The sequence below is a fragment of the Sciurus vulgaris genome (assembly GCF_902686455.1).
Source record: "Sciurus vulgaris genome assembly, chromosome: 15".
Taxonomy (NCBI): domain Eukaryota; kingdom Metazoa; phylum Chordata; class Mammalia; order Rodentia; family Sciuridae; genus Sciurus; species Sciurus vulgaris.
Genome location: NC_136476.1, coordinates 53,419,089 through 53,444,032, shown reverse-complemented (window position 1 = coordinate 53,444,032; position 24,944 = coordinate 53,419,089). Strand labels below are relative to the sequence as shown.

The 24,944-nt window shown below is 39.1% G+C and overlaps 1 protein-coding gene across 1 annotated transcript in view; it reads right to left on the bottom strand.

Annotated features, from left to right (window-relative positions):
- Positions 1 to 2,210: 2,210 nt before the first annotated feature.
- The window catches only part of LOC306645606 (reversion-inducing cysteine-rich protein with Kazal motifs-like), a 78,699-nt gene continuing 55,965 nt past the window's right edge, over positions 2,211 to 24,944 (bottom strand). Inside the window, 17 exon segments of the mRNA XM_079113519.1 lie at positions 2,211 to 3,708; positions 3,711 to 3,807; positions 4,993 to 5,027; positions 5,030 to 5,083; positions 5,086 to 5,100; positions 5,103 to 5,145; positions 5,946 to 5,978; positions 5,980 to 6,020; positions 6,701 to 6,833; positions 6,835 to 6,912; positions 8,099 to 8,136; positions 8,139 to 8,290; positions 12,401 to 12,572; positions 13,309 to 13,431; positions 15,848 to 16,036; positions 22,241 to 22,381; positions 24,621 to 24,757. Coding sequence (XP_078969645.1) covers positions 3,581 to 3,708; positions 3,711 to 3,807; positions 4,993 to 5,027; positions 5,030 to 5,083; positions 5,086 to 5,100; positions 5,103 to 5,145; positions 5,946 to 5,978; positions 5,980 to 6,020; positions 6,701 to 6,833; positions 6,835 to 6,912; positions 8,099 to 8,136; positions 8,139 to 8,290; positions 12,401 to 12,572; positions 13,309 to 13,431; positions 15,848 to 16,036; positions 22,241 to 22,381; positions 24,621 to 24,757 — 1,609 coding nt within the window. The 3' untranslated portion in view covers positions 2,211 to 3,580.

The following is a 24,944-nucleotide window of genomic DNA, read 5'->3' as shown; positions in this document are numbered from 1 at the left end:
AAGGTAAACCGTAACTAAGGGAATGCCACTCGGGAACCTTTCTTGGTTGACAATGTTCTTTCTAGAAACAAATGCCCCACAACTTATATTGAAAATGTCCTCATGAGGATTGTGGATATGCCTCAGTGGTAGGGTGCTCTCCTAGCATGTGCGAGAGGTCCTGGGTTCCATCCTAAGCACCACAAAACAAACAAAACCCCCAAAAGGCTTCATGACTGTCTATGACCAATGCCAACAGTGACATCATGCCAAGCTCACTGATTCATTGAGAGGTGAGGCTTGCCTCTGTTTGGGGCATGGAAGCCAAACCTTCCACGCCCTCCACCCTGAGCAATCACTCATCTAGCCTAGGCAAGGGGAGGCAGAAAGGGCTCTCACATTGAATATGGGATTGAAATTTTAAAATAACCAGGAGGGATATCTGAGAAATGAAGTGAGGTCACTTAATAACTGAAGGTAAGGAATAAAGTTATGAAATCCAAGAGAGGGTGTTGTTCTACTACCTGCTGGAAAATAGGTCCACATAGCATAGCCAGAGGTCAGTTACTAAAAAAAAGGAGTTGTTTTCATATTTATGCTCTAGCAAGTAAAGACTGCAGGAAGACTCACACTGACACAAAAGCTGTTGGTGACCAGTGCAACGGTTTTGCCTTACGAACTTATCCTTCTGAACCCTGCCTTGGTTTGGGCAGCATTGTATGCAGTCCTTGGACTAAGCCAGGCTGGCCATCCTATTCTCCTTGGCCAGTGACTGTTCTAGAGGTGGGAGTACACTCAGTCCTGGCCACGGGGATACAAGGAATAAATGTGGATGAATTTCTGAGAATTATTTTCTTACACATAAGATATACAAGTGGCAAAGAGAAGTCACTGTGGCTCTTGTTACCTTTCTTCTTGCTTAGAACACTGTGCTTGGAATTCTGTGGTCATAGTTTCATTACCCCTGTCTGTAGAAGACTGAATCACTAGAATTCACTTTTGTGCAGTGACCTCACCCTCTAACTTGTCTTCCTTTTGCAGAATTCCTCTCCTGGACTCCTAGGCCTTCCCTTCTGCTAGTCCCTGGTGCACTTACAGGGTACAGGTGTCCCATTTGTTATCCCTGTAATTCCAGTCTCTCCCCTGGATCTCAAATCCTTTGGGGGACAGCCATTCAGTAGGGGCTCCACTTGATCTGGTGTTGGGAAGCCATTCATAGTCTTTCCCTGAGGCAGCCTGATGTCCATGGAAGCCAGCACTTGAAAAGCATTATCCCCTGACATGACCTGGGCTTCTTTCTCCTGTCACCATTTTTGGAGTTCTTATGATTGTGCTACCAGAGCACGACCAACCTTTAGATCTTTCTCCTTCTTGAGATATCCCCTCCCACAAAACCCAAGGTCAAATCCCTTCTCAACTCCCATATTTCCTTTTAAAACCATGGAACTTCTATTGCTTTTCTAACAAAAAAATATCATCAGGTCTGGCTGTTGTCCCACCTGATGAGGAAGGACCTCTGTGGTAGACTGTATTACCCAAATACTTACTGCTCTTGCCCACAACACACACACTCTTCTATGGGAAGATTTTACATTGTCATCCTTGGAGTTCAGGAGCAGCCCTGTGCCTTGCTTTAACCAGCAAAATGTAGACAGAAATGACAGTGTCACTTCTGAGCAGACTTCAGAGTCAGCTTGTGTTCTGTGTCTCTTTTCCCCCTTTTATGAGAACACTGGAACGGGTGGGTCCTGGAGTGAAGAGCATGTTGAGAAGAGCTGCAGCTGATCCAAAGTGGACAAGTGCTAGGCACAGCACAGAAGCCTCTGTGGTTGTAAGCTATTGAAGTTTTGGGGGACTTAGCCTAAGCTGATTGGTACCACCTCTCAAGTCCTTATCAGTGGCCCTCCATTTCCATACAGAGTCTTCTGTGTGTCAGGAGGTGCCCTGGAGCTGAACCATCAGGCCCAGGGAAGTTGGAAGTAGAACTGCCGCCTCCCTTCCAAGGTCTCAGAAGGCCTCAGGTCTCTGTCCTGAGGCACCTGGCTCTGCTGCTGTCTGTCCTAGGGCCATGCCTGGATCCATTTGTTCTAGCTGCTCTGCTCTCCCAGGGCCCCTGGATTAGGATAACATGCCATGGCTTCTTATTCCAGAGTAAAGACATAACTCATTCAAGGGTGATCAATAGTCTCATTTTGAATGGTCACATTACTTGGAAGTACACATAATCATATAAAATTTTTATTAAAATAGAAAGGCTTTCTATATATTGCATTGGAGACATTTATACAGAAATAAGCAATTGCAACAAACATGCTACATCACATTGAGATATTCTGAAAGCTTTAAGTGCCCGCTTTTCAACAACATTTTGGTATAATAAGCATGTCCCTATATGTTTCAAAGGGTTCATATAATACTGAAAAAATACTTCATGTAAAACCTAAGCTCAGGTGCATACAAACAAGAAGTATTACATTGAATAGCTTATTTCAAACTGTCAAACACATTCAAAGTATCCAATCTGAGACAACATGCAAACATTTTAATACTCAGCTTGACATTTTTAAATATATAAACCACAACTCTTTATACTTCTATATATCAAAAAAGGAAGTCAGACAGAATATTTATCTACATTGTGCACATCACAAAAAGCAAATGTGTCTTCCTGAACAGGAAGTACTGGGTTAACACACATGATTGTCATTTTACAAATATGGCTATTCACCTTCTTCATAATAAAATAGAAAAATCATGTATTATTTACAAGAATTACTAATTATTTCACTTTTTGGCAATCATATAAGTAGCAGCAATTGGTTTAAAGATTGATGCTTAAAAACTCTAAGTTTAATTCCATAAATATAGAAGAATATATATCTGGTTAGTGTAAAAATTGTATGATGTGAGATGCTCTGATGTGATGTAACTTGTCTCTTTCACAAAAGTCAGGGGCACAAATCAGTGACTACTAAGACTGTCACTCATAACACCTAATTATATGAGTGTCATTTGGTTAGCTTGCTTTTGCTTAGAACAATAGATAGGTCCTGAATTAAATTTCTATAAATTAGCTTAAATATGCCCGATGATTTACATGATAATTTCAAAGCTCTGTATTTCATACTAATAGCAGTGGTTCTTCACTGGGCTTCCCAGCTTTTAGAGTAGGTATTTGTAAACAATAACAAACACAATGGCAACCTTCATACTTAAAGGATCTCTGAAATGAAGTCTCTGAGATATGAACCTGACAGTGAAGTGAGTTCTCTTTCTAAAAAGTGAGCACCTTATTACCAGTGATGTTGAGTTTGCTTTGGAGTGGGGACCCATCTATTGAGCAAAATGTAAATCATGAGGCAGTGATCCACCAGAAAGAGCTTTCTCTTTCATTAGTATTTGGAAGAATGTATTTTAACATTTGCGCAAACAATACAAAACCCTACTAATATTGGTAGATTAAAAAAAAATACTGTGTGGTGGAAAAGAGGTGACATGTGCTTTTACTTGGCCACTATCCAACTACCGACCAGCAGTCCTGAATGTCTTTCACAAGGTAGGAAAGTTGGGTCAAGGAACCCTTTGCACCTTTTGTGGGCAGTCAGTGATGTGTCCAGAGCATGTGCGAGGCAAAGCCCAGGCTGAGGAGGAGGAGGACGATGAAGGAGTGGCAGGGAGGCCTGGCCCTGATGCCAGCTGAGGGCAGGCTGCTGGAGACCTGCACCTGGAGATGATGAGGGCAGAAAGAGGGACGTGGGACGCCAGAGTGGGGCTGTCAGAGTTGATAAGGGATTCGATTTTCTCTGCTTCCTTATTGCAGGCTTCAATCTGGGAGGGGAAAATAAAATCCTTTTAATATCAAACCACAGAACCTGTGCAAAAGTTGTCAGACAAATTCCACATAGTCCCCAAAGAAGTATGGACCTCCAAGGGTGTCTGCTTTCTTTCTGCTCTTCTTTTCTTAGTCCAGGCAACATTTTATTGACTTATTATTTATTTTATTTTTTGGTGTGGGGGGGATACTGGGGATTGAACTCAGGGGCACTCGACCACTGAGCCACATCTCCAGCCCTATTTGTATTTTACTTAGAGGCAGGGTCTCACTGAGTTACTTAGCACTTTGCTTTTTGCTGAGGCTGGCTTTGAACTCATGATCCTCCTGCCTCAGCCTCCCAAGCTGCTGGGGTTACAGGCATGTGCCACCGTGCCTGGCTCAGGCAACATTTTATTTTAATCTTAATTTAGTACATAAATATAAGAGTATGAATGGAAATCAGAAAAGAAATGATCCATAATGCCACTGCCCTACTTAATGGCCTGTTTTCATTTTTCCACAATTGTCACTGATTTTACACATTGAGATCAGTTTAAATTGTTCATGTAGTCAAGGAAATGCACTTTTAACTCCTCTTTAAACATGAAACAATTCAACTTAATGAGATTCCAATGATGACGGTTCATAATCTGTGGCTCCCATCACTGCAGCCTTCATTACCTCGATGCTAAAACTTGAGCCTACACTAGTGAGGTTCCACATGCTTCTAGATCGTGTGGAAGAAAAACCAGGGTCCATAAGACCAAATCTACATGGGTTGTCAACAGTGGAAGCACATCCCTCAGGAGACTGGAGTCCATTTTGGCTTTGTCACTTATGACCTGTACCAGCCTCTTCCTCCCTGGGCTGCAGTTGCCATTGGTGCAATGGGTGCATTGGAACTTATGATTTCAAGGACTCCTACCATCTCTTGCACACTCTGAGCCATGGTACCATTGACACCCGCCTCCCCACTTCCTTTGCATTGCACTATCAAATGTGTGCTAGGCCTCAGTCACCTGGAAAATGTTCAGTGCTTCAGACAGTCTTGTTTTCTCCTTCCTGCCCTTTTAAAAAAACTTCTCAAATGCCTCCATTTCCTCACCCCCAGTCCTTCCCTGATCCTGGTTTGTGTCCCCCTCTCAAGTCCACCAAATGTGGAAGTATGAGATGGCTGCACAACATGTGCTGAGCCCCACCTGCAAAGCTTTAGGATGATGATCAACAGGAATGAGAGGACCACAATCTCAGACTCGATGCTGAAGTATCCAAATACATCACACTGTGGACAGACACATGCATGCGGATTTCTGAAGTATTTCCAAAACTGTTATTGGCTTTTTGTTTGTTACCTAGAAAGATAAAACATTTCCATCACCTGAAAATAAGAATTCCCTAACACTGCCTGTGTTACTTGCTTTAGCTGACAGCTGAGGAGGGCTCTTTGACCAAGGAACCTCCAGGTATCAGGCCCTATAAGGACTGCTGAACAAAATCTTAAATCTCAGAGTCCATTACAATGGGGTTTTTGTGGCCAAGATAAACACTCACCAGAAGTGCTTCTTAAAAAAGTGACTGTTCTGAGTTAGAGCCTGCAGGAACATAAAACCTTCTTGTAAAGACATCATAACCAAAATGGGAAGAATTCTCTAGGTAGTGGCAAGTGTTGGCTACTACATTCCTAGAAGCCATCTCCACAAAAAGAGAGCAAAAAAGGGATGGCGCGCCAAACAGAAAGGGCGGAAGTACCCATGGAAGGTGGTAGGTTTTGGAAGGTCCCCATGGAGGAATGGTGGCTGGTGTGAGGGGAGGTGACCTTAAAAAACATCTGGTATCTGCCAGTCTTGGGCATCAGGCCCTGCCTGCAGCCCCTGACCATGCTCACTGTGCCATTAGGGGACCTTTTTCTAAGAAAGGCTCGGTTAACCAATGTGCACGGATGGGGTGTGGTGGGATGGGTGCAGGTCAGGAGGCAGCCAGGATGGGCACGAACCTGCCTTGTTCCAGTAATCATGAGCTGAACAGCCCTGGGCAAGTCTCTTTTTTGAGGATAGTTTCTTCATCTATAAATGGCACAATAATTTCCATTTTTCCAGGATTCTTGAGGTTTAGCAAAAGGTTTGCAATAGTACCTGTATCTAAAGCAATTTACCTTAGCAATAGTGTCCAGTTTTTCTTTGTCAAAATAAAACTCTTAACATTCCAGCACATAATGGGCAACAAGCACCTGTAACAGAAACCATTTTGCATGTATTCAGAATAAAATTTAAAATAAAAAAAAAATGGTGGTGGAAGTGACCACCCTTCATTCTGGGTTACAACTATCCTTCCTGAGGACTGCTATGTTCTCCAACCAACTTGGGGTCTTATAACCTGTTTAAAAAATTTATTGCTTACAACAGTCTGTATGAAACAAGACTTTCTGATTATATGCAAGTAAACCAATTACATTAGATGCTAGGTCCATCTAAGATAATAACTCTCTTCTGATTTCTTAATTTCAAATGTCTGTGTACATCAAAACTGCTTAGATTATTCCTCCCTTTCTTAATAATTCCTTGTTCACTAACTTGATAAGTAAACACTATGCATTTAAACTCAGTAACCTTAATTTTTATAACAAAATACTACTCTGTTTATTATTTTGGATTTTTGGCATAAGATTTCACTTGAGAAAGTTGCCTATGATTTTAAAATCACTGGACCAGATGATCTCTAAGGTAACATAACTTTTAAGGTTAACCCAGTGTGATATGTCTAATCAGCCTAAGAGTTTCCTCATAAATAAATTTTTTTTGAAAAATTTAAATAAATAGTCAAATATCTTCTCAGTGGCTCACTCTCTCAAGGCAGATCAGTAAAGTTTTCTCAATTGCACCCTGCCCACCCCAAATGTTGCCAGCCTACCGGGTGGGATGATGGGTTTGCACCCAGTTGCAAAGAGCGAAGGACACTTCACCGCAGCACACTCAGCGACAGAACTGTACTCTGAGAGGACCCCAACAGCCTGGCAGGGCCCATAGTAATCGACTGCCACACGAATCTGAGTAGGCAGCACACATGCTACTATAGGTCTCACCGTTGTGCCCACAGATGGGCTCTGTGGCTCTGCAGAAGGGCTGAGGGCAAAGGAATCACATTTAGCCTGGAAACCTATGGTGCACTTCTCCTAACCAAGAGACCCTATTTTCAGGAAGAGACACAGGTATAAATTGTGGGGGCTCTCTTAAGCTCTTAAGTTGGGCTAAGTGGGGACTGGAAAGCAATAAGGTTGCCTCAAGATGTACTGAAAAGATCGTTTTTCTTAGCCTCTCTGGAACTTGTGTACTCATTCCACATGAACTAATTGAAGATAAAAATATCCACCTCTGTGACCTCTTCCCCTATACCCAGACTTTCTCAGTATCCAGGAAGATCTGTTTGAAGAAAACAAGATCAATCCTCATGCAAATGCACAGGCTTTATCATTCATGCTCACTACGAAGAAAAGAAGGAAGAGTGGAGAGATCAGTGGGGCAGACAAAATCTGGACCATCAGTTAGGTTTAGGAATATATCAGAAAAATAAATCATAGTCAAGAGGAGTGGGAAAGTAGGAAGAGAAGACTGGGGATTAAGAGTAGATGCTTTTGATGCAAATGGAACACAAGCTTTGAGAGAAAGTAGACAAAGTGAAGGGACTTTTTTAACCATGAGGACCAGGGACTGAGAAGCACTCATGTTGGGTGTTACTGGGTAATGGACAGGGCATGCTGGGTTCCAAGATGGGAATCTCCAGGAGAGGAGTCAGCAAGGAAACAGTGGTGCATGTAGGAAGCCTCAAAGGGCTTGTCCTAGGGGTTATTTATTTAACATGGGTGTAGACTCCATGGCCCTTACAGATTGAGAGATAAGCTAACATAAAATGTCTTAGTGAATTTTTTCAATAACTTTTCAGTATCACAGGAGGAATAGTGGGAAAGCTCTTGTTAGTTGTTTCAACTCAACACTCCTCCCAATCTGTTTTCTAGTGGGAGGCCCACAGAACTGTGGAAGTGAAAATGATGTCAACCATGCCAGGGTATGAAACTTGAAGCTCTTTTCCTAGAAGCAGGCTGCAAGAAGCCATGCTCTATATTTGCTTATACCACTAGTCAGTCTTTCAGAGTTAGAAGAGCAAGCTGGTCCTTTTTTAGTGGAGGACTGTTTTCTAGTTTCAACGGGATTTGCAGAAGACCCTCAGGTGGTCTTACTGCGGCTCATCTGTCAAATATCATAAACTAATTCCACACCCAGTGCACTTTGGTTTGTCAGTCAAACAATGTACCTGGCACGGGCCTCTGTAAGAGAGGCTTTTTCCTCTTGGTATAAAGTGCAAAGATTATTGTGTTCCATGTGGTCTGTGTCACAAACAGGATCACGGACTTGGTCACAGGCGAGCTGTCTTGGCACACATTCATACTGGCTACATCCAAATTTATCAAAAGTTGTCAGGCAGACTTGTGGTCTGGATACACATCTGAAAAACAAGAATGCAGCATCATGAGCCAGATGTAGGGAGGGATCGTGGTGGGGCCGGAAAAGCCCTGAACAAGGCACAGGGAGTTGAGGAGAAAGCTAGAGATAAATCAAAACAGTCCTGTCCCCAAAGGAGCTCATGCAGAGTGGGAGAGTCAAGCAAGCAGAGAAAGTAGGCTATGAAGTGGAAAACGACACTAGTCAGGCACTGTGGCACACGCCTGTAATCCCAGTGGCTTGGGAGGCTGAGGCAGCCTCAAAGCTAGCCTCAGCAGCTTAGTGAGGCTCTAAGCAACTTAGCAAGACCCAAACAGGGCTGGGAATATGGCTTAGTGGTTAAGCACTCCTGAGTTCAATGCCGGGTACTAATGGTACCAAAAACAAAGAAAAGAGGTAAAAAAAAAAGAAAAGAAAAAGAAAAAGAAAAAGAAAAAGATACGTGAACTTCTCATGGGAATGAGACACTGAGTGGAGAGCATGGGGAAAACATCAGAGAGGGGGTGTTCTAGATGGAGCCAGGCAGGTAAGGAGGGCCACACAGTAAGCCAGGCAGAGAGAGCAGCCATGAGCATGGGGGAGACGCTTGAGGATGCAGTGCTGGAGAAGCGACAAGATGACCCTAAGGTCAGGAGCCACAGATGTAGGCATGGGACAGAAGTGTTGTGATACGAGGCCAGTAGGTGGCTTGGAGTCTGATGCTGGAGGCCTCAGAGTCAGTTACAAATAACAGGTGCTTTGTCAGCTTGGCTAACGTGAAGTGAGTCTATCTTACAGAAAGGCTTCCCTCTGTCCTAAAAAATGTCAGGTTTCTGTGCCTACAAGACTGAGTGGTTGATACTGGTTAGTTGCAACCAGTGAGAGAATGTCACCAAAGCTGGTCCTTCCTGGTCACATCTGGGCCTTTTTCATTCTCATTCCTGACTCCTCAAAAGGGGTTAGGATGACAGCTTATTCTTCTCTAGACTTTTTCTGCTTTCCTAATTTATGTAAGGGGTATGCATAATTTTCTATAAGAAAAGATCCATGAACATGCTTACCTTTCACTAGATATTTGAAATAATAAAATACACAAATATTAGTAAAATAAAAGAAAAGGAACATAGTAGCGAGTGTTGTTTTAATCTCAAAGGAAATTTTTTACAGAAATCACCATCGCCACCACATATGGTTGTCTTTTGAAATCAGAATGCACTTAGTTATGGTTTTATGGAAATTTAAGGTTAAAAAAATTTTTTTTGGTACTAGGGAATTAGCCCAGGGGTGCCTTACCACTGAGATACGTCACCAGTCCTTCTTATTTTTATTTTTTATTGTTTGGTGCCAGAGATTGAATCCAGGAGTGCTTAATCATTATAACACATTTCCAACCTTTCTTATATTTTATTTTGAGACAGGGTCTCACTGAGTTGCTTGCTAAATTGCTGAGGTGGACTTTGAACTTGTAATCCTCCTGCCTCAGCCTCCCCAGTCACTGGGATTTCAGGCATGCACCACTGTGCCTATGCCTTTTTATTTTTATTTGTAAACATGTTCTCACTAAGTTGTTGAGAGCCTCACTAAATTGCTGAGGCTGCCCTCAAATGTGTGATCCTCCTGTTTCAGCCTCTAAATTTCTGGGATTACAGGTGTGCATCACCGTGCCTGGCTAAGATGTTTGAAAAGGAATAATGGAAAAGAATATGTGGAACTTCACTATCCATTAACAGGGAAGGTATGAGAACCAAGAGTATCAGGAGAAATTTGGTAATGTGGGTAAGAGAAACTTGAATAATAATGAAATAAGGATCACAGGAAAAGGCTGGGGATCTGGGGAGGAAATGAAAGTAAAATGAACAGGGTGGGGATGGTCTATCTTGGTTGTTGTTTTGTCCTAATGTTTAAAAAAATAATGGCTGGTGCCTAAGTAGATGCTTTATGAGTGAATATAGTCTTTTGTTTTCTAAAATTTTTTTGAACAAAAAATACAAGTCCACAGTGAAATTGAAAAATACAAAATGATGCATAGTGAAAAATTAGTCTCCTTCTTATTCTTGTGACCCAGCCACCTAGATTCCATTCCCCAAGGCGACCCTCTGACCCATTTCTTATGTATTCTTTGAGAGACAGTTTATGGAAGTATGAGCATTTACATTTGCTGATCCAAAGAATATGTGCATTTAAAGCCAGGATTGGGCCAAATTGCTCTCCAGAGAAGATGTGGCAGTCCTCTCCCAACCCCCTCTTGTGTGAGAGGACTTGTTTCTATACATTGTTATCGACCTTTTCGTCTTTGCCAACCTAATAAAAGGAAAATGGTACACATTTGTAGTTTAAAATTATTTACATTTTTCTTAATATGAGGAAGGTTATGAAGCATTAATACACAGGCTAGATGTTCTTCAAATTCATTTAATTTTGGGGGGGTATAAATCTAGATTACATTTTCCAGTTGTCTCCTAGAAGTTGGTTGTGTTCAAGTGAGAGTTCTAGATAATGGAGTGTGGCTGGAAGTAGTGATAAGGTCACCTTTAGACCTGGTTCATAAAAGCTTCAAGAGCAACATCCACCATTTCCCTTCTCATATCTGCTGGCCAGATGCAGAGGATACAGAGGAGGACTATGGGGCTGTAGGTAATGGCAGAGTCACGGCATGGAAGGACCCTAAGTCTCTAGGAATTACCAATTAAGCTACCTGCTGAACACACAAATGGACTTTGAACTTCTACTATGTGAAAGTACTGATATTTGGGGATTTGTAAGAAATAACTAGAGTTACTTGCCCTAAAAACATTTTTTAAATTATTTAAGAATAACTTGTAACTTTCTCTGTGTTTATGTCCTTGGCCATTTTCTATTAGGTTACCAATCTTTGCCTGTTTTTACATCAGGTTGATATTTTTCATATTGGTTTGTGGGGGCTCTTTACAAGGACGGCAGAACTTTCTTTGTAAGAGTCTTCTAGATTGTCATTTGTCTGTTACCATGAAGAAAATTACGATTTTCATGTAGCTGAATTTTTCAGCCTTTTGTATTATTTTTTAAAATTATACCCAGCAAGGCCTTTCTACTTTAAGATTTTCTTTTTTATTGTTTTATTATAAAAGCAGGACAATCTTATTCCAAATGTTTAGCCAGCAGAGAAAAACAAACACACAACCAAACAACCCTTCATTCTACTTTCCAACACAACAAATATCCCTTTGGCTTATTTTTTCATCCCATCTTCTTTCAATAGAAATTTTCTTGGTTTTGTTTTCACTATAAAAACTTTGGCAGATGGATGACCAATTCTTTGACATTTCATTTAATGCATGTAAAAATCCTCCCTCTTTCCATACTACACCAGGTTTCTAGGCTAAAAAAAAAAAATTGCTTATTTTTCACAAAATCTTTCATGAGAAAAGGACGTGGTACAGTATGTGGGCTATTCAGGTCTCAGAAGGAAGCAATTTACAAGTGAGCCAAACACTTGCCCTGGTGGCCACCACATGGAGAAATCAATCAAGGCCAGGTTAACTGTCCTCTGGGCTCAGTGAAGAGACTGTAGAGAAGGGAGCCCCAAACCAAATAATTTCAAATAATACTTAAGTTACTGAGATTTATATGTCCAAACCCTAAAAGGAGGCATGTAAATAGAAGAAAGTTTCCCTTGATGATCAGGCATAAACAGCTGGCAACAAAGGTATACCAATTTCTCTTGTCTCCTCAGCTACTTTCCTCACTTTACTCTTTCTGCATCAGTCATGGAACTGCTAAAGCTCCCAGCAGACACCGCACTACCTCCTGGTCTCCAATAGCTACAACTTCTGCTCCTGTTGCTATCTGCCTTCACCCACACCAGCTTTCCTCTCCTGTAAACTAGCCTGCATTTTTCTGTTCACTTTCCCAGATTTGGCTGAGCAGCACATACTCCAGAGGCTTTCCCAGGCCCTTTCCTCCCAGGTGCATTAACTTTCCACTTCTGGGCTCTAATCACATTGCCAACTAGCTTTACTCTCTTTGCTTCCACACTCCAAGTTCTGAGTCAGAGATCTCTTCTTAATTCACTTTTTGTATTTCAGCGTCTGGTACTTGGTAGATGCATTGTAAGTGCTGGTCTTTGGTTGAAAAAAAAAAATGTCATTTGACTTACCTTTGGTTTTTTGGGCAGGGGTTAGAATTACATGGATTCTTTGAGATGCACGATCCAAACTCAAACTGATGGTCCTGGAGACCCACACAGCGAGCAATGCAGGCACTGGGATAAGTGCGTCCATTCTGCCCACACACAGGGACAAACTGATCTGCACAGTTACAGGGCAGACCTGAAGGAAGGAAACAGTCTCAAAAATATGTGTTTTTTTCCCCCTTCCCCTCATCTGTCCTTGTGAAGGCAAGCCATTAACAATCATGTGGAGGTCTCATGTTAAAACAGAATTGTAAATTAAATCAGGAACAAAACAAAACAAAAAAACCAAAACTTCCCTGCAATTGCTGACAGGGTTTTAAAGGCAGCAAGGCTCTGAAAAAGTACAGGTAGGAAAGTAAAGTATGTTTCTCCTGATCTAGCATATAAAATTTGGAATTAGGATGTTTACTTAAAGTCTGGCTTGGGGGATTTCTTGAATGTTAAAGGGTAATTTCAAAAAAATAAGACAGAGAGGGCTGCCAGCTTTGCCTGTAGGTTCCTTCCATTCATCTCTTTAGGAAGGAGGAAAAACAAGAAGGTAACTATGGAAATTATTGTAATTTTGAGGCAAATTGTTATGAATGTCTCTCTCTGAGTCATGTTTGGATTGGGTAACAGAGTCATAAGAAATGTAATATTTGGGGTCAACAAAATTCCTTTAGAATCTGCTAACTAAAGAGTCATTGGTGGGCTGGGGAGAAAGCTCAGCTGGTAGAGTGCTTGCCTCACAAGCACAAGGCCCTGAGTTTGATCTCCAGTACTGCAAAAAAAAAAAAAAAAAAAAGAGTCATTGACTTGGCTGCCTTGAAAATGGGTGTAAAGCAGTAAAGCAATGATGGTTTCCTGAACATGCCATCTAGGTGCCCAGTTACCTGTGAAGGTGCGACGGTCATCTTCTGAACTGTGCTCACTGAGGCAAAGGCGGGTGGAACACACCAAATTACCAGCAAAACAAGAACAGACATTGCAGTCAATACTAAAGGTAGTTCCATGACCTGAAAGAGAATGAAAACATCAAACTATATTACATGTTAAGAACTAGGGCATAATTAAAATTTTAATGTTCAAAAATTTCAAATGGGAATTCTTGAAAGTTGATTTCCAAATATAAAAACTAGGGACTTAAATCTGAGATGTTTGTATTTTCATGTTTATCTTCTACCATATTCCTTCAAGCCCCAATGTACTCATCCCACCTGGCTCCTCCCTATTTTCTGAGAATGTTTTTGGCTGCCCCTCTGCCTCATTGCTCTTCTGCTTTGGAACTTCATTCATCTCTCCAAAGTCAGACCTGATGCTGTCTTTAGATTGAAGACCCTCCTGATGCCCTGAAAGGACTGATTAACTCCTGGAAGAGCAATGCAACTTTCTGTTACTCAAATTCCCTTCCATCTTACCATGTAAAATAAAGCATGATCTCTCCCCTGAGACCAGTTTTAGCTCCACATGGCACTAGTATGTTTTTTCGTACAGAACAGGTATTTAATCAATGAATGTTTACAGAAGGAATAAACTTGTCTCCAGATACTTCTTGTGATACAAGGTACCTACCTTCATATTTTGGTCACGTAGAATATGGACTAAAAAGCAAATACCTGACTTGTTCCAGAATAGAAATTTTTAAGCTCTTTTTAGCCAAGAGCATTCTTCTTTCCAATAATATTTCACACAGAAGAGTAAACCAAAAAGCATATAAAAGCTGAACTACTCTGAAGGATAGGAGTAGGGGTGGGATAGCAAAGCGAGCAGGTAGGAAGGGAACGTATTTTCAAAAATGGCATTTTTTAATATTTTTATTTTTTTGCAGTACTATGGATTAAACCCAGGGTGTTGAGCACAATAGGTAAGCACTCTACCACTGAGCTACACCCTCTGACCATTTTTCTATGGTTTTTCAAGTCATATATTGACATGAAACAGTTGTTAAGGCTATAAGTAAAAGGTAATTAAGGAAGCAGTAGGAAAATAAGATGCTAAGATTTTTAGGGAAGGTGATCAAAAGGTGGCATTTTTTTTGCTTGGTTATTTGGTACTGGGTTTAACCCAGGGGCGTTTAACCACTGAGCCATATTCCCAGTCCTTTTTTATTTATTATTTTAGAGATGAGGTCTTGATAAGTTGCTGAGGCTGGCCTGAACTTGCAATCCTTCTGTCTCAGCCTCCCAAGTAGCTGGGGTGACAGGCATGTGCCACTATGCCTGGCAATAAAACACACTGTAATGTGTTTTATTTTAAATCCCTAATCAACATTGATGTTGCTTCCCCATTTGCTTTCCATGATGTCAAAATGAGAATGTTACTTATGGTGAAGTGGGGATGAAGTGGGGGAATAGATAAGGAAGAGGAGGGAGGGTACCTGTGTCCTGGCCTGTGAGGGGCAATTCCTTTGTAGTCAAATAAGCCTGAAGTTGAATTCTGCTTTGTTCACTTACTAACTCAGAGTCTTTGAGCATTGTTTTCCTTATCTATAATGTAGTGATAACAAAAATAATACCACAGGAGAATTAAGTCAGATAGTGTAGGGCAAGACTTAGCATTAAGACTTAGCATCAGCCAGGTACAATGGTGCATGCCTGTATCCCAGAGGCACAGGAGGCTGAGGCAGGAGGATCATGAGTTCAAAGACAGCCTCAGCAATATAGCAAGGCCCTAAGCAATTTGGCAAGACCCTGTCTCTAAATAAAATATTAAAAGGGGCTGGGATGTGGCTAAGTGGTTAAGCACCCCTGGATTCAATCCCTGGTACCAAAAAATAAAAAAAGAGACTTAGCATCAAGCTTTTAACATGATTAATCAAGCTTGTAACATGATTATAATTCACTTAAGTATTAATTATTATTAGCCATCAGCTCTGTGTGCGTGTGTGTGTGTGTGTGCGTGTGTGCACGTGCACGCATGGTGCTGGGGATTGAACCCAGGACCTCATGCTCACTAGGCAAGTACTCTGCCATTCAGTTACATTAGCCCTTTCCTGAAGGGCCTTCTAAGAGGCTTCCTTAGAAGTGATAGAGCTCCATATTATTTTAAAAAATACTGCCCTGGAGTATCAGATGTGTAGACCTGACTCTGGTGAGAATCCATTCAACATTCTTCCTACAAAGATAAACTAAATCTAAAAATTATATTTAAAGATAACTAATCTCATATTAGAAACAACAAATATCTTTTGGGCAGAGTGGCGCACACCTGTAATTCCAGAGGCTTGGGAGGTTGAGGCAGGAGGATCACAAGTTCAAAGTCAGTCTCAGCAACTTAGTGAGACACTTAGCAACTCTGTGAGACCCTGTTTCTAATAAAATATTTAAAAAGGACTGGGGACATAGCTCAGTAGTTAAACACCCCTGGGTTCAATCCCAGTACCAAAAAACAAAAAAAAAACCCCAAAAACAACAAATATCATTCAAGACTCACTTTTTCTTTTTCCTCCAACAATACAAGACTTCTGCAGGTCAATACAATGCATCTCCATACAGTTTTCTAAGAGTCCACTCTGTCCACATGAACAGATTTTATAACAACCAACCTCCCCTGCAGATGATGGCACCTGGATTAGTGTCCCTTGACGGACAATAAAATCAGAAGCTTCTCCCAATTTGCAACCTGTACCAAAAAAAAAAAAAAAAAAGCTAAAGGTAATGTTCTATTATGTTGCTTTATGACATTTATGACATTAGATACACTTGGCAGGAATCTTAAAGGTTCTGTGTAGCTATTAAAGATTATGTAGGCCTGGGGATGTAACTGAGGGATACAGTGTGCGTGTCTCCACCAAGTGTGGGGTTCTCCAGCACTGGAAAAAAAAAGAAAAGAAAAGATTATGTAACAGAACTTTCACTTCATTAAGAAACTGTACCCTCTCTACTTCGTGGTTTCCATATCTTGGGCTGTTTTCCTCCACCATACTCTTCTGCCATGATGTTTTGCCTCACCTTGAGCACAGATCTATGGAGTCAGCCAACTATGAACTAAACCTCTGAAACTTCAGAACAGATGGCAAGGGAGCTTCAAGATGATGGATTAGAGGAATGCTGCATTTCCAGTTGCTCCAGGGCTCAGGGTTCAAACAGCAGGAGTACTGCTTTTCAGTGAGTTGTTGCTATTTTTTGTTTCTCCCTTTTCTGTAAGGTGCTGGGAATCAGTGGGGGCACTGCAAGTTCAAAGGTTAGAGATCACTTTGCTGAGCTAAACCCAGCCAAGAGACCGTGCACACTGCTCTACACAAATGAATCATACTCAAACTTCAGCTATACTTTAATACAAAGAATAGAAGAGACAAAACCCCCAAAATAATGATCAGACCCTGAGTAGAATGGCTGAGGTCTGGGGGCTCAAGCCCCACTTATGACATCCACTCCTACAGTAAAAACTGAGAGAATGAACACAAAGACTGTGGATATCACCTAGGAGTCTCAATCTAGATTACTCTAGGACATCTTGGCAAGAGAATGCTGTGCCCTAAAAAGACTCACGCATAAGAGTGGTAGAGAAATCCACTCCAAATGATGCATAAAAACCAACACAGAAATACAAAAAATGTGAAGTAACACAACACCTCCTAAAGTTCATGACTCACTAGCAATAGACTCCAAAGATATTGAAGTGGATGAAATACCACATTAAGATTCAAAAATTCTAAAATTTTCAAAAAAGTATAAAAATTATCAATGAATTCCAAGAGAATACAGAAAAACAATTAAATGAATTAAGGAGTCAGTAAAGAGTATGAATGAGAAATTTAAAAGGAGATTAAGATACTGAAAATCTTGTAAATGAAAGACACAATAAAATGTTCAGTTGAAAGTGAAAGTCTCTCTAATAGAGTAGACTATGTTGAAGACAGAATCTCAGAGATGGAAGACCAAGTGGCTGGCCTTGGACATTCAGACAGTATTAAAGAAAAAGGAAGTCGAAGCCTGCAGAAGTTTTCTTCTGATTGAGTCAATTTTATCTGTGATCTAAGAAGCAAGGAAGAAGTGCTGCAGATATGAGCAGAAAGCAGAATGTATCAGAAGTCATCTAGAAGTATGAGAGAGTAAATGAAATCTGATTACTGGGTAGCACTAAGGGCTCACTGAGATTAGGGATAATGAATTAAAAGTGAGACCAGGAAGTATGGTTATGTTTCTCTTCCTCTAGATATTTGCAAATGTATGAGTGTAGGCAAGGAGTTAAGTGTATAGAAGGCTAAGATTATCATGACAGATTGGAATTTACTCTGAGGAAGGAAAGTTAGAAAATCAGGATCACGGAGTAAAAAATGATCAATTTTAAAAATAAAGGGACCTAATAGGCCCAAAGGCTTGTTAAAGGAAGTGATATAAAAAGATAAGAGGTGTTGACAGAGGGAAGAAACTAAAATTAAATTATGGTTTAGCTGAAGTCTAGATAAAAATAAGGTCTAGAAATTATTAGTAAGATGATTTAGAAGGCAAAATTCTTCAGAGGAAGAGTACCAGGTTTCAATACACCAGCCCATGGAAAAAATTACACACATAAACACTGAAATCACCAAGAATTATTAATAGTCTTGGAGTAAACTATCAGTGAACTAGAAATAAAATCTGTTAGGAGATAATTCTCTGTGAATTTCATGTTTCTGCAGATATTGTGAGCAGAAGCATACTGTCTTTGTTCTGGACTATCTTTTAAAGCATGCTATATAACAAACACCTTTAGAAAATGGAGACTATCTTCCTACAGAGAAAAACATTCACCTTCTCCCTTGGAAGAAAAAGACAATATTTTCCTGCCAAACAATGGCAAACATGTTTTGTGCCCTTATATTAAGATTCCAGATTCCTAAACTTGGGGTTCCTTACCTGTATATAATTTGATCTACTGTGTATGCATGTCTTACCTGGCTGTCTTCAAGACACTCTTCAAACTGAGGAACCAGTGAAAGCAAATGCTGTTATTTTACTGATTTTTTTTAACCATGTTTTTGCTATTAATAATAGTCTTAGAAAAAGAAAAAAACAATAATAAAGTCTTCTGTCTTGTGCCAGGATTCACGAAACTGTGGAAGGTTAACTTGTCAGCTTTCAAGGAGAGCAAAATCTCAGACCCTTGACAGTTCGTTAACAGAATCTCCAATGAATGGGAGATAGAAAGAGATGAGTGTAACCAAATACATAGAAGGATAATGTAAGATAAAATCTGGAGATATTTTAGAAGAGAGAATGTTCTGGAAAAAAAAAAAAAAAAAAAAAAAAAAAAAAAAAAAAAAAAAGAAAAAGAAAAAGGAAGTAACCGTGACCAGAGTATATAAGAACTCTGGGACATTAAGTGACAAAGTTAAGAATTATTGGAATTGAAGAAGCTTGTGAGATGAAGGCTAATGGAATGGATAACCTCTTCAGGGAAATAATTACAGAAAATATTCCAAACCTTGAGAATGAGATGGACATCCAGATATATAAGGCATTCAGAACCCCAAATAGACAAGATCAAAAAAGAACTTTGCCACAAAACACCATGATTAAAATACTTAACATACAGAACAATGACAGAAATTTAAAAGCCTCAAAAGAAAAACATCAAGTCACATTTAGAGATAAGCCAATGACAATTACTTAAGATTTCTCAGCCCAAACTTTTAACATCCAGGAGGGCTTGAATGATGTGCTACAAGCTCTGAAAGAAAATAGCTGTCAACCAAGATGCTACAGCCAGTAAAGCTATCCTTCAGAATTGAAGAAAAGTAAAAACATTTCAATATAAGCAGAAAGTAAAAGAATTCATGATTATGAAGTGGGCACTACAGAAAATACTTAAAGAAATACTACATATAGAATAAATCAAAAACTCCAGAGTTTACACATGGACATATCTCACTGAAGAGTAGCTAAGCAAATGAGAAACAGGACCAAATTAAACAACAGAAATAAATCAAAATGGCAGGAATCAATAAATATCTCTCTATAACAAGTGGTCTCAACTCTCCAATTTAAAAACACAGGCTGGCAGATGGATAAAAAAAAAAAAAGATCCAACTATATGTTGTTTGCAAAAGACTCACCTTACAGAGACAGCCACAAGCTGAAAAATGAAAGAATGGAAACTGATATACTACGAAATTAGAGCCCCCGAACAAGCAAGAGTGTTACTCTCAATCTGGCAAAGCAAACTTCATGTCAAAATTAAAAGAAGAGACAGAGAAGTTCACTTTATACTGGTAAATAGAAACAATCCAACAAGAAGATATGACAATAATAAATACTTACACCCCAAATGTTGGTACACCTAATTATATAAAACCAAAACTACTCGAATTAAAGACTCAGATGGAACCCAGTATAATAATACTGAGTGATTTCAACACACCTCTCTCACCAATAGGTAGGTTATCCTATTGGTAGATATCAACTCAGACTCTACAGACCTAAAAAATATTATAAATCAAACAGACTTAACAGACATCTATAGATTATTTCACCCAACAGCAGCCAAATACATTTTCTTCTCAGTGGCTCATTGGAACCCTCTCTTCAAAACAGATATTTTAGGCCATAAAACAACTCTTAACAAATTTTTAAAATGATATAATTTCTTGCATCTTACCTGATCACAATGGAATAAAATTAGAAATCAACATCAAAATACCCCAAAGAAATATATAAATAAATATAGATTTAACAAAACACTTTCTTTTTAAAAACTACTTTTAGTTGTTGATGGATACAATATCTTTATTTTTTTATTTATTAATTTTTATGTGGTGCTGAGGATTGAACCCAGTGCTTCACACATGCCAGGCAAGGGTCTACCACTGAGCTACAATCCCAGCACAAACAATACTTTCAAATGATGAATAGGTAATAGGCAAAATCATGAGAAAAATTTAAAAATTCTTAGAATCAAATGAAAATAGTGTTAGAACATACCAGAACCATTGGTACACTATGAAGGTAGTTCTATGAGGAAAGTTTATAGCTATGAGTGCCTATTTAAGACAATCAGAAAGAAATAAAATAACCTAATGGTACATCTCAAGGTCCTTGAAAACCAAGAACAAATCAATCCTAAAACCAGTAGGAGGAGAACTGGGCACGGTTGTGCACACCTGTAATCCCAGCAGCTGAGGCAGGAGGATCATGAGTTCAAAGCCAGCCTCAGAAACAGTGAGGTGCTAAGCAACTCAGTGAGACCCTATCTCTATATAAAATACAAAATAAGACTGGGAATGTGGCTCAGTGGTCAAGTACCCCTGAGTTCAATCCCCAGTACCAAAACCAAAACCAAAACCAAAACAAACCAGTAGAAGGAAGGAAATAATTAAAATCAGAGACAAAATCAATGAAATAGAGACTTAAAAAATAATACAAAGGATCAATGAAACAAAGAGTTGATTTTATAAAATGATAAACAGGATTGAAAAACCCTTAGCAAAACTAACCAAAAGAAAAGATAAGACCCAAATTGATAAAACTGGAGATAAAAAAGGAAGAATCACCACAGATATCACAGAAATCCAGAGGACCATTAGGGACTATTTTGAAAACTTATACTCCAATAAACTGCAAAACCTAAAAGAAATGGATACATTTCTAGACATATGACTTGTTAATATTAAATGAAGAGGACATAGAAAACCTAAATAGACCAATAACCAGCAATGAGATAAAAGCAGAAATAAAGTCTTTCAGCAAAGAAAATCCCAGGACCAGATGGATTCTTAGCTGAATGCCATCAGACCTTTAAAGAACTACTGTCAATCCTTCTCAAATTATTCCATGTAATAGAAAGGAATGGAACACTTCTAAATTCATTCTATGAAGCCAGTATCACCCTTATATCAAAACCAGATAAGGCTACATCAAGGAAATAAAACTATAGACCAATATTCCTAATGAACTTGGATGCAAAAACCCTTAAATAAAATATTAGCAAATTTTATTCAATAACATGTTAAGAAGATTGTACATTATTACCAAGTTGTTATTATCACAGGGTTGCAAAGATGATTTAACATATGCAAATCAATAAAATTCACGACATTGGGGTTGGGCCTGTGAGGCATGTGAGGCACTGGGTTCGATTCTCAGCACCACATAAAAATAAAGATACTGTGTCCATTAATAACCATATTTAAAAAATTCACTACATAAATAGAATCAAGGACAAAAAATGACATTTTCTGAAATAAAAATATTCAGTCATAAAATCATATGCATTTCAACACAAGGTTAATCTTTAATCTTTTTTTCTTTTCTTTTTTTTTTTTTGTACTGAGTAGATTTAACCCAGTAGTGTTTTACCTATGAGCTAGATCCCTAGTCCTTTTTATTTTGAGACAGGGTCTCACTAAATTGCTGAGGCTGGCCTCAAACCTGCAATCCTTCTGCCTCAGTCTCCTGATAAGGTTAATCTTTATGATAATAATTATTACATCCTATGGAATATGATATTTTTCCACAAACTAAAGGAAAGAAAGAAACAAACAAAAACAATGTAGAGTACATTTGTCAAACATTACAACATGGAAGAGAAAGTACAAAGAGGTAGCCCAAACTTCTTTTCTCTGTTGTAGTCAAGAACCTTATAACTCATTATGCGACTGAGGTTTTCAATTGATACTATATAAATGATAACCAAAAGTTTACATGTGTTGCCTTTTTTTTGCTTACACAGAAAATACATGTTTACTGGGAAAACTAAACATTATAGAAAAACATAATGTAGAAAATAAAGTGTCCCTTGTAACCTTACTCCAAAGACAACCCCTATAAATACCAGAAAACCTCCAGAGAAACACTAGAGTACCTATCCATGCTCATCCCACATCCACACCTACCTACCTCTTACCTTGAACACAAGAGTAAGGAAGGCAGGGATCTCCAGATGCACACCCTTTTCTGTTCACTTCACAGAGCTCATTGGCTGGACAAGGATTTGGGTTACAGGGATGAGTCACTTCTTCTACAATGTTACCTAAAGTACTTGGCCCTGAAAAACACACCCCAAAGCCCCCAAAACAGATCAGTTTAACCAACCTGAAAGAATAACAGAAGTCTGTAAATTTAAATTATCTCAATTAATTATGGCTAAGATAAATGAAGAGCTCATGAACATAAAGCAAGGCCTGATTCTAATAAGCTATGAAGATAGATTTTCTCATCATTTATGAATATAGCATAAAGATAACATATTCACTTATGTGTTTGTTTATTGGGTACCTACAACATACTAGGCAAGATTCTGGGCACTAAAGATACAGTGATGAACAAATAGACAAATCTCTGACATACAGTTTTTATCTGGTAGAAAAAAATATACTTTATTTATTTATTTTTGTGGTACTTGGGATACAATTTGTGCTAGGTAAGCACTCTACCCCAGTTACATCCCCAGCCAGACAATAATATTGTGTGTATAAATAAAAGATAAACTCAGAAAATTATAAGTAGTAAGTAATATTAGGGACTACAAAGTGACGAGCACAGTTTTATATAAGGTGGTCAAATAGGTGCTAAGGTTTATTTATTTTGGTACTAATGATTGAACCCAGAGGAACTTTACCACTAAGCTACATCCCCAGCTCTTTTTAATTTTTAGTTTGAGACAGGGTCCAGACTGACTTCAAACTTGTGATCCTCCAGCCTCAGCCTCTTGAAGTGTTTAAGAGGAATAATTTAGCATGTTTTATCATAAATGGCCATCTACTATGATAATATGAACCATGATTATATTTAACTTCTGAAATAATCAGCAAGGAAGAGTCTCACAAAAGATAAACTGTGTATGATGTCTGAAATTTAAATAAAAGCATTTCTTTTTCTCCCACTGAAATAGTTTCCTATTGGACTGCTGCTGTAATAGAGTCTAGGATTATGAATACATTAGTTTTGCTTACTTAATTTTAGATCAGATCATACTCCAAGACTAATAGAGGTAGAACAGCTCTTGGAATTCATCTCATCCAGTCCAATCATTCTATTCTATATACATAAGGAATCAGGCTTGAAGAAATGATCTGCTCAAATTAACAGAGGCCTACATTTTGTTTAATGCTTTTCTTCCCTTGGCTATACTGGTCATAAAGGTTAAGGGACACAGTTTGTAGGTCTTAACAGAATGTGACAATTACTGCCAACTACAATTTCAGCATCCATTCTTCTCTCCCTCTTTACTAACGAATCTCCAATTTTACTTAGGGTAGCAATAGGCCTGTAGCTAAAGAAGATAATCTTTCCCTGTTTTCCATACAACTAAGGGTGGTCAATGAGTTGTTTGTTCTCCCTCTTCCCTTTCACATTCGGAACTAGAATGTGGTGGCCAGGACTCCAATAGCCATGTTGTGATAATAAAGTATATGAAATAACCTTAATGACTGAAGTCAAGTACTAAGGTTAGTATAGAAAGATAAAAAGAGCCTGAATTCTTGATGATGGAACCACCCGAATAGTCCTGGAATATCTGTGTCTGAGCTTTCTTTTACTTTTATGTATGCTGTTATTTGCAGTTGAATTTAATTCTATCTGATACGGGAAAGAAAGCAAGTAGGAGGTAACGTCACTGTTTTCCAGCCAGCTCACAGCACTAAAGCCCCCTAGTGGCAGCCTAAACACCTCTCTTTTCCTAACTACTGAGTGTGTAGGAGTTGTGTTTTACTGGTTACTCCCTGGCCTCTAACACATCTTCACACTGCTGCCAACAAGCTCAGCTCCAGAATTCCTCAATGAGATACCAACTTACTTGTGTAGCTCTTGGCAGGAGTATTTGGCAGAGAGAAGCTGAAGCAGTGAGATAAGTGCCATTTTCCTATACTAATCAGACTATCATTCTTCACTCTGTTGGGTGGGTAAGTCCAGGCCAGGCTGGCTCAGGTACACTGATATTTCTGATGACAAAAAGCTGAAAGCTCTCTGGGGGAAATTCTACTTTCTGCACACTACAGTGGCAAGGTGATAATAATGATATTGGAGAAGACTGGACCCTGATTCACAGCTTAGAATTCCTGATTAATAACAATTCATACCTGTTCAGATTGATATCATATCACCTCTTACAAAATTTAAGACGATAATGCTGTCCTGAGCCAAAAAGGTCAAGCAGCTAAGAGTCTGTACTGAGATGGTATCATTGAAACATATTCTCAATAGATAAATGTTAATCTAAAAATAGTAAGGACAGAGATCATGAGAGAAGTATTTGAAATCTAAAAACAAACAAAAACAGTGCTTACTGAGGTATGTATCTAAAGGTATACAATTCTCCAGGTCATCTGTAGGTGATAGAAGCTCACAAATACTTTCAGCTGTGTGGTCTTCAGGGAATTTGTTCTGGTCTCCACATTTTTTTAGAATCTCCACACAATCAGATCTTGAAAAGAAAAATGCACCCAAATTTAGGAATCTGAGGCACCAAGAACTCACAGAAGTTTATATTTTAGAGTAATGTGTGGGTTTTTTGTTTGTTTGTTTTTTTGCTAAACTTTTCACAAAGTTTAAGGGATATAGTTTGTTGGCTTGAGAGAATGACAATTTCTACCAACAAGGACCCTCAAGTT